The 18,419-nt window shown below is 33.7% G+C and overlaps 2 protein-coding genes and 1 long non-coding RNA gene across 3 annotated transcripts; 2 read left to right on the top strand and 1 right to left on the bottom strand.

Moving 5' to 3' along the window:
• The first annotated feature begins 4,496 nt into the window (after positions 1-4,496).
• Positions 4,497-5,048, top strand: LOC132047857 (uncharacterized). The gene has a single exon (XM_059438836.1). It carries the CDS (start codon positions 4,497-4,499, stop codon positions 5,046-5,048), a length of 552 nt encoding a protein of 183 aa, XP_059294819.1.
• Positions 5,049-11,957: 6,909 nt separating this feature from the next.
• On the top strand, positions 11,958-17,832 carry LOC132046686 (uncharacterized). The gene is made up of 7 exons (XM_059437398.1): positions 11,958-12,335; positions 13,244-13,375; positions 14,701-14,901; positions 15,829-15,925; positions 16,424-16,527; positions 16,989-17,040; positions 17,418-17,832. Exons 1-7 carry the CDS (start codon positions 12,154-12,156, stop codon positions 17,643-17,645), a joined length of 996 nt encoding a protein of 331 aa, XP_059293381.1. The 5' UTR covers positions 11,958-12,153; the 3' UTR covers positions 17,646-17,832.
• Positions 16,117-16,417, bottom strand: LOC132046687 (uncharacterized). Its single transcript, XR_009412770.1, has 2 exons — positions 16,216-16,417; positions 16,117-16,160 (listed from the first exon to the last, which is right to left on the bottom strand). It is a non-coding gene; the product is annotated as an uncharacterized LOC132046687 (long non-coding RNA).
• Positions 17,833-18,419: the final 587 nt, after the last annotated feature.

Below are 18,419 nucleotides of genomic sequence, written 5' to 3' on the forward strand. Positions count from 1 at the left end.
ATGATGGTTGACAATAATTTCAACGAGTCATTTAATTCATGGATTCTTCAAGCTAGAAGAATGCCAATCATCAGGATGTTGGAGGAAATTAGGACAAAGGTTATGAGGTTGTTGGTTAAAAATGAAGATGAAATCAGGAAATGGGATAGTGACTTTAGTCCAGAATCTCTGAAGTTGTATGATGACTTCAGGGCAATTGCTCATTACTGCAAGGTTGAGTATAATGGTGACTATGGCTATGAAATATAGGTGAAGATAGGCATATTGTTGATCTTTCACGGAAAAGATGCACGTGTAGAGTTCGGCGATTATCTAGAATCCGCCCCATGCTTATCAAAGCTATCACGTATGACAAGGAATCAAATTAGTGTAATGCAAGTTTTTTTTTTTTTTTTTTTTTTTGGTTTAGAAGTTTTATCTAGTTAACTACTTAGTGGTATTTATTTGTTTTGAAGGGTGAACCTATGGATGAAATGCACTGGTTCTACAGCAAGGAGGCATATTCCTTGACTTACAAGAACAAAGTCGCAACTGTTGTTATGGAAGTCACAAGCTCGAGCCATGGATCCACTGCGATGTTGCAAGTTGGCCTAAAGAGAGAAGAAATAGAGAACCTGATAAAGCAAGGAAAAGGAAGGGAGAGTGGAGTCTATCAAGAAGGGGTATGGTTATGACATGCGACAAATGTGGTGGAGAGAATGATGCTAGAGGTTGTTTCAAGGTTAGACAGTCTTTTAATTCCTCTATTCAAAATTTATTCATGTAAAATTCTTAAACATTTATCCTTTGTTAATAACAGAAGGTTGATAAAAGAAAGCAAAAAGGTGCCTCAAACATTGCATCATCCTCACACAACCACAAGCTCGAGACTTTGATGGTAGTTGGATGATTTCTTCCCCCGATCTTTTGACGAAGAAGATATGACACAAGACTCTTCTCACCAACTCGAAGCCTATGGTCCAGATATTGGCCATGAGGAAGATCCAGTGCTGAGGCCCTTAATTATCTCTGAGTCACAGACAAGACTGAAGGCAAGAAAGCTGCAAGTGAGGCCACCAACTGGTACAAGAAGAATTCAGTTTATTGAACTTGATGGAGTGTCAATGCCTACAGACTTGCCATATTCACCAACTAAAACAACTTGGGAGGCAATCAAACACACACCCGGCTGACTTGAAGCTCGAAGCAAAGAAGAAAGAGGAGGAAGATTTGAATCAAAAGGCAATGCAGCTGCTGTACTAGATTCTTAGTATAACATGTGTTGCAACTTTTTGGTTACCTTTTTGGACAAATGTTTAATGATGGTTGATGGACAACCTTTAAGCTTATCTTAGCTGCTGTAGCAGATTTTTTTTTTTGTGAATTCATTGACACATTTGACATCTCGACTGTTGACATGTGAATGTGATTATGAATTTCAGGTTGAATGTGAATGTGAATGTGAATATGAATTTCAGTTGACTGTTACTGTTGACATGTGAATGTGAATGTGATTATGAATTTCATGTGAATGTGAATATGAATATGAATTTCAGTGGCAGTTTCAGACGTGTTATGGTCTTGGTAGTTTCAACCTTTATGAATGTATGTTGGATGTTGGTTTCAACATTGTCAGTGTCAAGTATTTGATCGTGTAGATAGGGACATTTATGTGGTCAAACCATTAAATAGTTGGTTGGGGGGTTAGATGTTGACAATTACTCATTTATTTGGTGAAGATAATAACTCACAATGCACTATAAATTAGTGGCCCTTGCTCAGATTTGTTAACACGCCCCGAATCCATCTTGTCTCTCCCAAGACCCTATCTCGACAAAATGCGAATTCTAGTGACGTTTGACAAAAAATTAACCAAATGCGTCGAAAATGACGATTTCATCTTTCCTCTGATGTTTTTCAATTTCTACCAAAATGCGTCGTGTTTACGACGGTGGTGCGCCTTTACAAATCAGGTTGGCGGTACAAGCACTTATGTAAAAGGTTGGAAAAATTTATCGACGCTAACAACCTGACAATAGGAATGGTGTTACGTTTTCAAGCTTGCGAAGTTGAAGAGCGCATAACCTTCTTTGTTAATGTTGAGACGGAAATCATAGAAATAGAGGATTAGGTCTCCGTATTTCTATTTAAATGCCGTTTTATTTATGTAATCTCTTTCCGCTTTAAATGTTAGCAACAAAATTTGAAAGATGAAGTAAAGATGCAAGTGTTTTAGACATTGATATGAAGTAAAGATCCTAATTACAATCAAAATTTGCAACAAAACCATAAAGGAACAAGAACATGAAGACACAAAAACATTAGGGATCAAACTTTCATTGCATTCCAAACGTCAAAAGTGTTACTGACGAAACCATTAGATAACATTACCTAACATCAAAAACACTTATGTAAAAACATTACCTAACATCAAAAACACTAGCAACGAAACCATTACATCGCATTGCATCTAAATGTGAACTACTAAAACCCAAACCAAATGTTCCAACCTACATTAGATCAATTTTTCAAATCTTCCCTCATAACATGTAACTAAACACAAACCAAACAAAGCAACACAATAATACAAGATAAACTTTTACCGACAAATTCCAAACACTTCCCACCCAATACAAGAAGCATCAACCACATCCACTACTTCTTTAAAATCTTCATTATCGATAGAAGAAGCCTCGAGCTCATGCACAACGTCTTAAAAAAGTCACATTATCAATAGTTGAAGAATCGGCCTCAAGTTCATCAACAATTTCCTTAAAATCATCATTATGAATTGTTGAAGAGTTCGCCTCAAGTTCATCAACAATTTCCTTAAAATCATCATTATGAATTGTTGAAGAGCTCGCCTCAAGTTCATCGACAATTTCCTTCAAAGCTTCAAGTTGAAGAAACTCAACTTTATCCTTCAAAAACTTGTTTTCGTTAATAAGCGCATCATTTTCGCTCTCAAAATATTGTTTTCACTACGAGAGCATCCTTTTCACATTTCAATTTGTTGATCACTTGGATAGCTCTTGCTGAATTTTTTTTGTCTTCCCCACCCGATATCCACGATATAATGCCTTCGACAAACGTAAAAAATTAACGGCAAAACAAAAAAAAAAAAAATCAACCACAAAACAAATTACACCTATGAAAAAGAAAAGAGCTAGCTTACATCGGGCTTATGGCACACGAAAAAGTGTCTCACAAGGATTATTTGGAGTCCACGAAGTCAAATGGAGTGCGACAACTCACAACCACAAGCAGACCATGGCTAGTTGACGAGCTCGAATTTTGAGACATTTCAAGAGCAATAATGAGCAAAATCAAACAATAGAGCTAAACTAGTTAAAATATCATTCAATCTAAGAGGAATTTACAACCCTAATTTTTTGAAAAGAAAAACTCCATTGAAGAAGAGGTGAAGAAGAGAGAGAGTGAAATGAGAGAAAATAATAACGTTGGTATTAAATTTGTTGGGTTCGGGCGGGGCAGCGGGTACGGGTCATAAAAAGAGGGGGACCCGAGTTTTTGTGGGCACCGTTAGCATAAGGGCAGATATGGCGCAAAAAAAAACGTTGGGGGCATACTCGAGCCAACCTTTTAACGACGGGTATATGTGTACAATTTCGCAAAGGTTAGGGACATATTTGAGCCTTTGCCGTTTATAAAGATACAAATTTGATGATACTTTTATCACCGCGCGAAGCGTGGCCACTTTCATTAGTATGTATGTACAATTAAAAAAATTGTATATATAAAGTGTAATTTTCATGCAAAAGGGACTCGGATGAACCCTTCCCTCCCTATAGTGTTGCCTATAAAAATAAGCCGCACCTAAATTCATCGTGGTCAAAGTCTTCACTTTTCCTATCCACTTATTGATAAGTGCATCATGTTAATAGAAATGGGAAATGACCTTTTTGTACACGTTCTCCAGTGCTCCAATGTAAAACAACTCTACTTCAACTTTTTCACCTGTCCACTTTTGTAAATGCGAGTAGCTAGCATCCACTATTAAAACACGTAAATCTATTTGTGTGTGACACCAGAATTCGGTAATAAATGATACGTAAAGTTAGATCAAAGATGAGTGGCCTCCACACGCATTTAACAAAAAAAGAAATTAGACATCCTCAATCATAGAGACCAACTAGATAAACGTACTCCACTATATTTAAAAAAAAAAAAAAAAAGAGTGAACACGATAAACGTACTTTCCTTTCAACTTCCGGTACACATATATCATCCCACTCAATCAAACGCGGATGTCAACTGTCATGTGGCTACTATCATTCTTCCACATACTTTTTTCTCCTTACTTTATACAACTGTCTTCTACTCATCCTATATTTTTTGACTTTACCTTATTTCCCTCTACCAACATTCCCCTCATTTATATATATGGCAACCACAACGTCATTCCTCATCCTCAACAAACTATCAAATCCAAGAACTCATCTACAACTCTCCTCTATTTTCTACAATCCATAATAAAAACAATCTTGTATATTAACATGGGCAACTATATATCTTGCACCTTATCAGGACCAGGAGGCAACAAGCAATCCAGAGGTGTAAAAGTCATACTCCCAAGTGGTGAAATAAGTCATTTTTATCAACCAATCAAAGCAGCAGAGCTCATGTTGGAAACTCCTAATTTCTTTCTTGTAAACACAAGGTCACTTCATATAGGCAGAAGATTTTCTGCACTTAATGCTGATGAAGATCTTGAAATGGGAAATGTTTATGTCATGTTTCCAATGAAAAGAGTGAATTCTTTTGTTACAGCAGGTGATATGGGTGCTTTATTACTTACTGCTAACTCTGTTTCTTCCAAAAGGGTGTCAATTGGAAAATTCAGGATCTTGCCTGAATGTGCAGAGTCATCTGCTGTGGAAGTTAAAGAGATTCAGAGTAATTATTATGAACAAACAGCTTTGCCCAAGTTGAATTTGGATGATATTGAAGATTTTTCAACTGAAGAATTCAAGCAAAGGTTGTCTATGTGTAGGTCAAAGAAACCATTGTTGGAAACTATTGCTGAAGAACCAGTTTGTTCAAGATGAGGAATTGAACAAATTTCATTCAAGTTGATCTCTTTGAATTTTAGTAAGGAGAAACTATTCTTTTAAAGATAATTAGGATATAAGATTCGTTTGTGATTTACATTCATTAAGGAAAAAAGTGTATATGAAGAAAATTGTTTTACTTAATTCATAATTATTCTTTTAACTTCTAGTTAATCTTTTTTGAGTGAGGCTCATATTTGATCGAAGGATCGAGAGCTGAACTTTTGTATTGGAAGGGCGAAAAGAAATTCTATGGTAGTCAATATTTGTAACTCATATATATGCAACTCTCCCTCTCTCTGTCTGATGAATTTTATAAGAATAAATAATCACTGCATAATCGACGTACATAGTGTTTAATTGGCGGTATTAAAAAGCACTCCCATTAAATCATGAAAAATTATGTATTATTTTACATGGAATATAATGTGAATAAAAATATATGTAGTAATACATAAAGAACATATTTAAAGACAAATGACATGTCCATAATTAAGTACCACATAACAATTTCATCATTATTATTTACCTCATAAATAAATCAAGAATTACGATCGAACATGACTAGCATGTGAACCAAAACTCCTTTATTAAACTAGCTGAAGAACCCGAGCTCAAAGGCACATGACATTCCAAATTGTTGGCATTTGGTTCAAAATTATAAATAGAAGTTTTTGCAGGAAAAAGAAAAAAATATTTCTTGCAAACATTGTTTTTCAATCAAAGGCCAACAAAGAAGTTTTTCAATATTTGATTGTCATAAAATGTTTTTTTTTTAAAAGAATATTAAAGGAAATTTAATTTAGCCAAATTGGGAAAATAACTGCCGTTATTGATAAGCATAATTATTTTAATTTTGACTTGATCGTACATGTTTCATCATGAAACAAATAATCCGTGATCTTCATCAAACAATAAATATATGGCTTGTGAATCACATACTTTAATCACACCATTCCTCATTTTATATTCTACCATCAATATAAGCAATGCCGGATGTAGCTTTAGTGCTACGGGTTCATCGGAGCCAGTATTTTTTGACACAATAAGTAGAGATAATTTTCTATATATATATATATTATTATATATATATATATATATATATATATATATATAAAGACACATAAAATGGAAAAGGAAAAAAAGTTGAGAAAATTACTAAAGTTGTATCCCTTCAACATCAGCAAAATTAAAAAAAAAAAAAAAAAGGCTTAATTTTGGTAAAGAAGAAAAAGTAACTTTTTCCGTGCTTTTTGTTTCCCAACAAATAGAAAACACTCTTCTCCCTTGTGTGAAGAACTTATATGAAGGATTTCATGGAGACGTAAGCGGTCTTCTACGATGTTCATTGGAGCAATCTCTGTAATTAAGGTACGATTTAGACCGTAAACTTTACGGTATAGTTCGTGTTTTATACTTGTTAATTGCGATTATACTGTTGACTAATGAAACAAATATATGGATCTTGGGAGAACTATATGTTGTAGATTGTTGTATTTTCCTTCAAAGAATAAGATTATCATTTATAATGAGCAAATTATCTCTATGTTCACCTACTTTAAAGGGAAGAAAATCGTATATTTTTTATTTTTTATTTTTGTATTTTATTTACAGATTCTTTGTATCATTTTTTATAATTCTAAAATACTGGTGACAGTTATGGAATGGAGGGTGTATGATTCTGTATATTACTGATACGAATTTGCATTGAGAAATGGGCTTCATGAAGGCTACATGTCCTTTCTTACAAATTCTGGTGATTCTGAAATTGAAATGTCTTGAATGAGTGTGAAAACTTAAGAAATGATTTGGGCGGTGCATTCTACAGTTCATTCCTTCATGAGAAATTGACTTGCAAATCAGTAATGCAGAAGACTAAATGATAATCTTATACCTCTCTCCGGAAAGCAAGGGTACTCATTCACTTTTTAAGCAATTATCAATGTAATCGGTGGAAATTTTAAGCTCTTTGATTAATCTATTTTTGATTTTTTTTTTTTTTTGAAGTTGAACTTTGCACGAATTGAGTGTCATCCAATCAATAGACGTAGTCAAGTCATTCAATCAACATTAAAGGGGCGTTTGGTATGTAGAAAACTGTTTTATTAAAATTATTTTTCTGAAAAATAAGTACTCCTTTTGTTTTAATTTATGCGGTTTGATATGAGGGTCAAACTAACTAATGTTCGTTGCGAATTTGGACATAGAATCTCTACTTTTTTAAAATAAATAAACACATTTTGAAACTACATAAAAATTATATAACTCACAATAGTTAACGATTATAAGTCACAATAGTTAACGATTCTAAATATTTAAAAAGTATTTGAAAAAATATCTTTTGACTCTTCAAGCGGTAACTACGAAACATGATTAAGTTGAAATGAAGGAATGATTAAGTTGAAATTAAGGAACTAATTCTTAGTATTAATTTTGTGTTTGATAAGTAAGCAAAAAATATAATCTTAAGATCATTTATATATAATCTAGCAAAACGCCATGGGACGGTGAAGTAGCGAGAACAGGAGTAGAAATGGCAGGGTGGTCGGGGGCAGCAACGGAGCCAGAATTTTTACCTATGGATTTCAAAATACGGAGAGTAAACACACGAATAAGCCAAAGGGAGTTCAACGTATACTATATACACATAAAAATTAATTTTACCATGTATAAACAATGTAATTATCCATCGAAGGGGTTCCCTATTTGGCTCTGCCCCTGGTTGGGGTTGTACATATCGGGCCGAGGGGTGGGCTGGCTAGGAGGTGGGATTCGAGGGGTGGGTCAAGGTTGTTGGGATGAGGTGTTGGGAGATGGCGAATAATATCGTAGTGCTACTTATGAAACTTATTTTCTCCATTTTCACTAAGGAAGTCATTTAATTTATTTCTAATTGAGGAACTCATATTTCTAGAGAAATATTTTCAAAATATTTTGACCTCTCAAACATGATAAAATTTGAAAATATTTTCCTCTGTACCAAACAAAACCTTAGAGGAAGTTAAATAAAACATAAAATGTCGATATTGTACATTGGCGGGGCCATGAATCTGGCTAAGGGTGTTCAAACTTATAAAGTAAATAAATTTTTCCAATGAGTGGGTGCATAAAAAAATTTAAATCAAAATAAATAAATTTCGGCCTTGCCATTTCCTTCGTAATTTTTCCTCAGAGTATTATCCAAGAACTAAACTTTGAAATGTATTTTTGAGTTTTCACTAAAAGTTTTAGTTGACCAAAGAAAATCACTCAAGGAAGTCCAATATAGAAAATCATCGGGCACTAGTAAAAACAAAAGGTTGAATGGTAACAAAATAGAATTAAAAAAGAACTAGAGAAGTGAGAATCAGGCAACCATCTTTGACGGTGTCCGACGAGTTTAGACGATGTGGTTTTATACAAACTTCTTGAGTAATTAAAAATCAAGTCAAACGTACTTTGTTTTTAAATAAAACTAGGTGTCAAAAACATCAAAAAATTTAAAAATAATATTTTTGTAAATTTAAGTAAATATTTTTATTTGATTTAAAGTTTATATTTCGTTATTTTTATTATCAAATTTTCTCATAAGAAAATAATAAAATAAAAAAGATATGAGTGAAGCAATTTGTTTCGGCAGAAGTTCTGCCCCGCACATAGATGTTCCAAGAGTGTTCATTGTTTTATACATAACCAATATTTTCAAACTTTCATTTATGTACCGTATAATTTTTAAACCGAAGGGTGTTCAGGTATAGGATAGCTCCGTCCCTGACATTGTAAATAATTTTGTCTTAACAACAGGGAATGAAGTCACCTTTTCTAGGTAGTGCTTTACCTTTAAAGTAGAATTTAGAATTTTTCGGTGCAAATTCGAATTAATTGAAATTCAAAGTGACCGAATATAAGTAGGCGTTTGGACATGCGGTTTGAAACCATGAGATGAAACCAGCATTTGGACATGCATTTCAAACCATGATTTCAAAAAAATTTAATATAAAACTTGACCCATAAGCTTATATTTTATAAAAAAAAGACTCATAAGTTGGTAATCTTTTTTTTAACAATTACTCCCACTAACCATTTACCAACCTCATTAACTTCCACCAACCTTTATTTATGTCTACCATGTGGGAGGATTATATTAAAGAGTAGTTATATTACTGTTCATGTTAATTTTTATTTTTATTGAACTAAAGTTTGATCAATTGATGTTGTATTTTTTAGAAAGGCCTTCTAGTAGTGTATTAATTTTGTTATGAACTATGACTTGCTCATTTGGTAAGATTGTATAAGAATTGAGAATGTTTTAATAGTTTTCACAACTTGTGGGGTTTTTATGTTTATAAGAGAAAATACGATTTAAGATAAAATTACGTATAGTGATTTTATCTGTTGATTTGATTGTGGTTTCAAATCGTGCGACGTGCTCTAAGAATGCATTTTTTAGTGGCGGAGACAACGGAGTCATCCTTCTTCTAAAAGTGTCAATTGACATTTTTTGGTGAAAAATTATATTATGTAGTTAGGTAAATTTTTTGAGAAAAGGCCATAAATAGTCCCTTATCTATGGGAGTAGGTCTAATATGTCCCTTAATTATAAACTTACCGGTTTAGTCAAAAACTATTCAAAAACTTATCAAAATAATTTTTTTGTAAACTTAAAGCCCATTGAGATTAATCGTTAAAAATTTATATTGAATTCCATATTTCTCTCTCCTACTTCTTTTTCCTTAAGTTCATTCTATAACCTCAACTTTTTCCTCGAGTTCTCTCTCGGGTTTCGTAACCGACGGATGCCTTGGAGCGTCAATTAAAGAGAACGGACAAGCGACCTAGTCCGTCGGTTTTGTTAAAAAAAAATTAAAAAAAAAACCGACGTTTTTTTTTTTTTTTTGAAATTAAAGGATGAGATGTAGGAACTTGGAATCGAACCCGGGTATGTTCCTTGCCATTAAAGGGCTTTACCACTAGACCATTGATATTTTTTATTCATATACTTACATTGATTTAATTTATACCGTTTTTTTTTTCTAAAAAGATGAGAGTCTTTAGAGTCTCCCAAATCGATTTTTTTATAAAAAAAATAAAAATAAAAAATAAAAATAAAAAACCGACGGACTCCATCGGTTTATTTTAGAAAATAATATATAAAATAATTATATTTTTTTTGTGCAAAAAATACACTAAGTGTCGATTTTCTTAAAAAAAAAAAAAGGATTTAAAATTATTGAAAAAAAATTGAAAATAAGTCTGATTTTCGATTGCTTTTTACCGGTTTTTTTTTAGGTGTTTGAGAAGAATGGTTACAAAATTTTTGTGTACGAGTTTGTCTTTTCGAATTTTAGAGACAATAGCGACCCAGGTTCGAAGTTTTTTTTTTTTTTTTTGAACAAGAGGAACTTGAGGAAAAGAAGCAGGAGAGCGAATATATAGGTACGAGGAATGGTTTAACGATTAATCTCACGAAGGTTTATGAGTTTATCCTTTATTTTGTATTAAAAAATAGTTCAAATTTGATAAGTTTTGGAAAGTTAAAGGACTAAACCGGTAAGTGTATAGTTAAGGGCAAATTTCAGACCCTATCTCATAGATAAGGGATTATTTATGGCCTTTTCTCTAAATTTTTCATACGTTAATATATATTATATTATATATCTTAATTTTTTTTTGTACGCTTACATTTAATTTTCCCGGTAAAAATCTTTGGCTCCGTAATCATATAATGAGCAACAATTGAAAGTAGGGGTTCATTTATGTACCCGCTAGATTCTAATTTTCCGCGAAATTAGTTTATTGGCTTATTGGTATTGGATTATCGGATTAGCGGTTGGGGAATGGATTAAAATTTTATAATTAACGACTTATCGGTTGGGGGATGGATTACTCAATTTTGTTATTGGGCAAACCGTTAAGGATTTATCATATTTATAATTTTACCCCTAAACATAGATAATATGTATTGTAATTGTAATTTGCAAACCTAAAGCTAAGCCCCAATTGGCTAGGCCATTTGGAAGTCGAGATTAACTATTACTATTCTCTTAATTAGTTAAATACCTTAGTTCACCTGAAAGCACAACAATTTGCGTGCATATGCTTACCCGCAAGGTAAATTTGGATTTTTTTTTCTTATGATCATAATGGGTTTTTTTTTCCTGATTAATGGGGTTTCTTCTATTTTACAGTTTTTAGAATTTCCCCTTTTTCCCTCTTGCATTTTATTGGTGTTTTTGATTCGTGTGATTTTCTTCAATTTTGTCCTTTAGAGTAAATTGTTATTGTTTTAGAATCCTATAATCATACTTATTTTGGGGTTTCTGTTTATGACTTGATGAAATTTACTTGTTTGAATTTATGGGTTAGGTTAGTCTTGGGTTTAATTTATGATCTAGATTTTGTGTGATCGATTCATTTTTCCAGTTAAATGATTAAATAGTAATAAGCACATAGCAATCCTTATTTCAATTTTCAGGATTTCAAGATGTCCTTTTTTTGTAAGGCAACCATAATGTCTATGTTTTTTTGTGTTGGAAGATGAAGTTATAGCAAAGTAATTGTGGTTCCAAAGAAAGGCTTTAGTAGTGATCACCATCGAATGTTGAGATTAAACTTGTGATTTTAGCGGCTATGATGATTTTGGCTTCCTAATTGTTAAATTATGAATAAAACGTTCATCTTTCAAGGCAAAAAAAGATAGTTACATATATAATTTAATCGATACGTATATATATATATATTATAATTATATCTTAATTTTTTGTTTTTGGCTAGTGGATTATTTAATTTTAAAAGCGGTAAAAATCTTTGTAGTTATCCGGAATCATATAATGAGCTACAATTGAAAGTAGAAGTTAATTTTTTTTTTTGCAAAAATTTAAGATATTGTGAATAAAATCTATATTTTACTTGAAATACGAATACTCAAATTCAACATGGAAATGGCATAACAACAATTATGAAACGGAGAAGGGAAAAGACAAAAATATCCGTGGATCCGACGTGGTGGCACGCTTGCATCGAATGTAATTTCCATAATTGTCAACTCCTAAAACGTACTTGATACTCCTCTCTCTCAGATCCTTAACAATTTGGTCTTAGGGTTTTTCATCATCATAGTTATATGGCCGGAATGAGACTGTTGCCGGAAGACTCCGACGTCCGACCATCTGAGCTGATTTCCGATGACGACCGCTCAATTGCGGCAGATTCGTGGTCCATAAAGAGCGAATATGGAAGTACTCTTGATGATGAGCAACGCCACACTGATGCTACTGAAGCTCTCAATTATCGCGCCGATTACAGGTTCATATTACGGGACAGTTTTCACTTTAGTCGTATTCATATGACTGCGAGTCCGTTACTTGTTTCAATGAACATGATGTTTAAGTTAAATTATGAATTAGGATATTAATTCAACTGGAAAAACATTAAGATAGTAGTACCACATTACAGGTTTTTATACGGAGAGTGTAATTTTAGTTATATTCGTAAGACTGTGTTTGAATGGACATGAGGTATAAGATGCTAATTTAAATAATTAATTATATTAATTGAACTGGAAAACATTAAAATAGTGGCACTACATTTCAAAAAAAAAAAAAAAAAATTAAGATAGTGCAGTTTGTAGAGGAAAGTAAATCATTCAAAAGTAAGAGGTGTGTATAGACAAACAAATTTGAATGTTGTGTGAAGGTTATAAAAAATTTAAGATAGTATATTTTGTAGGGGAAAATAGATCATTCAAAATTAAAAGGTGTATAGAAAAATGAATTTGAATAATTGAATGTTGTGTGAAGGTTATGCAGAATATTATTATTATTATTATTTCTTAAATGATGTCAAATATTTTGGTATGTGTAAAATGAAACAAGTGTTGTATAAATTAGGGTGGAGAGAATTAACCATATTTAACCTTGTATGAAGGCCTAGCTTTATGTATTATGATTATTTTTTCTCTTATCCATTATTGAGCCACGAGAATTCTATCTCGGAGCTAAGTAGTGGTGGAAATGAGGAGTCGAAAAATCTGTGAGTGCACTTTATAAAGTTAAGTGAATAAAGTGGTAGCCAAACTGCATCTTGTCACATGTTTGTTGGGCTCTGTATACAGTTTAAGAAAAGATTATCCATTAGAAACTCAAATATTTTGTTTTATGTTTGTGCAAAAGGTTTACGGACTTTCGTTTTTCTTGTTTTTCGTGTACGAGCAGTTCTGACAAGGATGAGCATGAGCAGGATGGTGAAGGAGTTTCTTCAATGCTTGGTTTCCAAAGCTATTGGGAGGCTGCTTATGCCGATGAATTGGCAAACTTCCATGAGCATGGCCACGCTGGTGAAGTTTGGTATGTATTAGCAAGATGACAGCTTTCAATCTTTTTGAGATGTGGAAACGGCCTCTTGCAAAAATGCAGGGTAAGGCTGCGTACAATAAACCCTTGTGGTCCCGCCCTTTCCCGGACCTCGCACATAGCGGGAGCTAGTGCACCGGGCTACCCGTTTTACAGCTTGCAATCTCTTCCCTTTTCATTGATCCACTTAAGTATTATGTTGTCATCGTTCCTTTCATTGTGATACTACCTATCAATCAATCAACTGCTCCTCCATCCCAAATAAAGTTGGGGTCCGATATAAGAATCCTTTGGAGCTATTCTAGGCTATCTTGATCCGAATCATCCCTATACATGTTACATAGAACAATTATGCCTTTTAAGGCAAATTAGAAGTTCTCTAAAATTTGACAAATTCTGTAAATCACACTTATTTCTTCAATGGCATACAAGTCTCTAATCGAACCCCGCCATCTTTTTCTGAAACTGAGGGATTACGATATCTAAAAAAAAATCATGTTTTCTTGCTCAATAGTATTGCATAAAGGTTCATTGGTCAGTTCGCTAAGATAACAGATCTGGTAAGTTTTATAGTACTGATAGTTAGGGTTAGCTGATGAAACCACATTTGAAGTTTTTCTAGATGCACCTCCCTGGGGGACATCAGTTTGGATTTGAGTTCTCTTGTAATCCAGCAAATTAAGCAGTTTTCGGCATTTCTTTCTGATCAGAAAATTAAAAGAAAATCCAGCTACTGCTAGTTGACATGTATCTTAGTGCCCAACACTAGTTATGAATTTGGTAAACCAAAACTCAATTAAGTATTTGAATAAAGTTCTTGGTTAAAACCCTATGCAAAGATTCTCAAAATCTTTCTTTTGATCTTAGCTATCAGATAAGATGTTGCTTTTGAATCTCAAGTTGGAAGAATTCCAAGTAGTGCTTCTCTCCTACGCTTTATAACTTCTCTATCAAGCAAGTCATACATTATCTGTTTCCCTGTGTGGATCACTAGGGGCGACTCATATTTGCTCAGAGAATGAATGGTGGTTCGGTAACTAGAGTTTTTATGTATTAAAGATCTACAGCGTGACACTTTTGATGAGCGACTGGAGTAAGAGCTACATTGTTAGCTCTTTGTGATATTTTTATCCCAATCATAAAAAATGATAGTAATTTGCCTGGTCTTTCTTTATTCCTTTAGGCTTTTACAGGATTAGCATTTCAACTCTTTAAATGAAAACCAGCAAAAAAGGGAGAGGGTGGTACTTGTACCACTGGATCATTTTGCTAGTCAAGAGAGATCTGTTGATGTGTATATTTTTGCTGTATTTTTATAGGTTTGGTGGTGATGTCATGGATAATGTTGCCTCCTGGACCAAAGGTTTGTGCATGGACCTTTGCCGGGGTCGCTTGCCAAATCATGTAGCTGATGGTAATTCTGAGCCTGTTGGGCAGCATGAGAAAGACGTGTTAGATTGGAGCGTGCTTGATATTGGGACTGGCAATGGTCTGTTTCTACAAGAGCTTGCTAAGCAAGGGTAAATTTAAATTTATGCTAGCAATACATCTATAGCCAGCTATTTGCTTCCTTTGTCATTCTATAACTGATAGATGAGCTTTCTTGTCTGAGATGCTTTTGATGCACCTATTCTCTATAATCTGTTAAAGAGCCAGTGTAAAGGTGAACACTTTTTTGCATTATCTAGTTCATAGGGTATTAAACAGTTAGCTGTTGTGAAGGTTTGTTTACGATATTTTTCCCATTACCACTGTGCCACATAGCCTGCTCGATGATCGATTTTTTAACCATAAGCATATATTACTTTTTTTTTTTTAAATTGGTAACGACAATAAGCATATATTACTATTTGAGATTCAATGGAAGATATAAATAAATATACTCTCTTTTATAGTTACCAGTTTCAAAAAAAAAAAATATACTCTCTTCTTCCTATTTCTTGTGATGCCATTTGATTAAGGTGCTTACAGTTGGCTTTTGTAGACAAAGGTTTGTAATTGACTTTTATGATGTGTTGGTGAAAGAAATAGTTAAAAATGAGTTTGATAGTGAGAATCCCATCAAAAGTGTAAATTTGATTAGTTATATGAATATGAATTCTTGAAACTTTAAAACTCAGTTAAGTTATATTACATGATATGTTAGTCTAATTATGTCAAATTTAGAACATCTAAGTATCTGTTGTGGTTAATATTAGGAGATTATACAGCTTTCTTATCACATCTATATCTTTTAGCTTCTACCAAAAGTGTCCAGTTTTTATTATTTTAACTTTTTAAGAACCTACTGGTTGCTTCTTGGGAGTATTTTGTCTATTAAGAAATTTTATTTAGTTTTTAAACTCAAAACATTCTCGATGTATATGTGTTGGGGATTTTGTGGGGTGGGGCGGTGTGGGGTGATCCGAAGATTGTTACTCACTAATACACACTAAATGTGGCGTTAGGTTCTCTGATCTCACTGGAACCGACTACAGTGAAGGAGCAGTTAACCTTGCAAGAAGCCTTGCTGATCGTGATGGTTTCACCAATGTCAAGTTCTTGGTAAAATTTACCTTTGTCTTTTAACAATTAAGCAAATATGTGATGTATACACAGCAGCATCTGAATCCAGTGTAAAAAAGAAAAGGAAACACAGTGCTTCTCTTATCTTCTAAATGTTAAGCAGTCTCTATTCTTCATTGTTAGCTACAGTCGGGTGGTTGCAAATACGGATTGTAGCAAGTTAAAATTACTTTTACTTATGAATGTTTCCCCTGTAATCCTGACATTTTCAGGACTGTGTCCGCATGGGATGAACCTTTATTAAGTTTCTGTGCTGGAAGATATAGCACTTATTATATATTTTCAGTGATCAAGATAGGAACAAGGTGCTAAATTTACGCGGAATTTTTACATAGGGTAGAACCTGTCTTACCAATTGTGATCAATGATTTTATTAATTTTATGTACTTGTCATGTGTGCTTATTTGTCTGTGCTCTCATTGCTGGAGATTGGCTTCTTTTAATTTTATGGTTAAGTAAATTTCTATTGGCTAACAGGTTGATGACATTCTTGAGTCAAAATTGGATAAAAGGTTTCTGCTAGTTGTGGATAAAGGAACCTTAGATGCCATTGGACTGCATCCTGACGGTCCAATCAAAAGGTAGTAAATCCTGTATGTTACACATGTCTGTGTTTTTATAAATCATGTCCTAAAACGCTCTTGCTCTGGGTCCTCCCTCTAATGCTCTAACTTCCGGTCTCAATCAAATAAATAAATAAACGTTTTTCTTTTTTATTATTTTAAACTTACTTTCTGGATCAAGTGATGATAGAATTCAGTATGGTATCAAGGTATGCAGAGATCCCGAATTCAAGTAATAGTGACATCCATCATTCATGCATTATCGTTGCTCATCAACAAAATATTTTCACGTACTTGGTCCGAGATCTAAAATAGATAGATAAATAAATAAAGTTGTCCACTCTCTATAAGTGTTAAACTCCCTAAACAATGAGCAGTTTTATATTTCTCCTGTAGCTCCGTTTCATACAGTTAAGGTGTTCGTTGATTCTTTACCTATAATACCGTTTCTTTGTCATCTTATTGTGTGGTCATCTCAGGATTATGTACTGGGACTCTGTTTCAAGGCTTGTTGCTCCTGGTGGATTATTGGTGAGTCCCTCCGGCTTCTGTCCTGTTTATATATTTTTTTTCTCAGTGCCAATCCTTCTCCAATTGTTATTATTAATTTGAAACATGCTGATTAAATACTTACCCGCGCCCCCACCAGTGTCAAAAAGAATAGATGCAGAGACATTATAGAGACCACTATGTTGGGCCTGGGAAATATATTCCCGTAGGAAGCATTCCTGACAAGTTAACATCATATAATTTAGTATATCGACATTTCTGGCTGTTAATTCAGTGTTTCCCACTTGATCTTTTCTGATAAAATGGTGCATACCATTATGTATTTATTTGTGAAGAGAGTTCATCATGATAAATAATTAGCCGTCATCTCCTTTAACCTGACTGGCCACCTGTTCTAGGTAATTACATCATGTAACAGTGCGGGAGATGAATTGGTAGAAGAAGTGGATACGCTCAATCAAAGAAGGAACGCTGCTTGTCAAGGAGCTGGAGCAGTTGGAGGCCAAGAAGCTTCAGTAGATCCTCCTCCTTTCCGCTACCTTGATCACATTCGCACATATCCTACATTCACATTCGGAGGATCAGTAGGCTCACGTGTAGCGACTGTAGCATTCCTGAAGAACTGAATTATTACTTTCTCATCATTTTGGGTGCATTACTGCACTTTTTTGTTCCAAAAGTTTGTGTAACGTCGTGCAACCAAGGAGGATTTCTTTGGGAAAACAATTTCTGAATTATGCATGGTGAAGATTAATTGATCTAGTTTCTGTACAGGGTAATGTCAGTACTACATTAACAACATTGATCATCAGATGACCTGTGTTAGATGGAAAAAATTTACTTCTTAAGTCAACTTAATGTCATTCGGGAATATTGTTCGATGAACACTTTTTTTAGCGCACTGAGGACTCTTCTATGGGAAAATGGACCACTGAAAGAAGATATTCGGTCTACCATTACAATGTGAAAATGCTAAGCATGTAGTATTAGTGCGGGCTAGCTATTTTTTGAAAAACAGTCATCATTTGTGAAATTTGAAATTTGACTTTGGCTGTTTTGACGTGAAGCGAAACTCATAAAAACTGCTACTGCTAATTATGAAATTGGGTAAAATTAATGAATGCTGCAAGACATTAGCAAATTATAAAAGATTATCCTGTGCAAGACATTAGCAAATTATAAAAAATTTATCCCTAATTATCTTAAAGTAATAAGCAGTACGTATTTTCACTTAGTTTGTAACTCTGAGAAGTAATAAGTCTCACTTCTAGGAAGGTCCAAAATGATTTTTGGATAACCGTGTGCAGACAGGAGGGAGTATATGATAATCTAATATGGCTAACAGCAAGGCTATGATACACAGGTATTAATCACGCAGCCTAAGCTGTAATCTTCATAAC

This window comes from Lycium ferocissimum, chromosome 2 (genome assembly GCF_029784015.1).
Source record: "Lycium ferocissimum isolate CSIRO_LF1 chromosome 2, AGI_CSIRO_Lferr_CH_V1, whole genome shotgun sequence".
Taxonomy (NCBI): domain Eukaryota; kingdom Viridiplantae; phylum Streptophyta; class Magnoliopsida; order Solanales; family Solanaceae; genus Lycium; species Lycium ferocissimum.

Coding starts and splice junctions, on each gene's coding strand:
- LOC132047857 (XM_059438836.1), top strand. CDS start 4,497: ATGGGCAACTATATATCTTGCACCTTATCAGGACCAGGAGGCAACAAG.
- LOC132046686 (XM_059437398.1), top strand. CDS start 12,154: ATGGCCGGAATGAGACTGTTGCCGGAAGACTCCGACGTCCGACCATCT. Junction 15,926..16,423: donor TCACCAATGTCAAGTTCTTG/GTAAAATTTACC, acceptor ATTGGCTAACAG/GTTGATGACATTCTTGAGTC. Junction 16,528..16,988: donor CCTGACGGTCCAATCAAAAG/GTAGTAAATCCT, acceptor TGGTCATCTCAG/GATTATGTACTGGGACTCTG.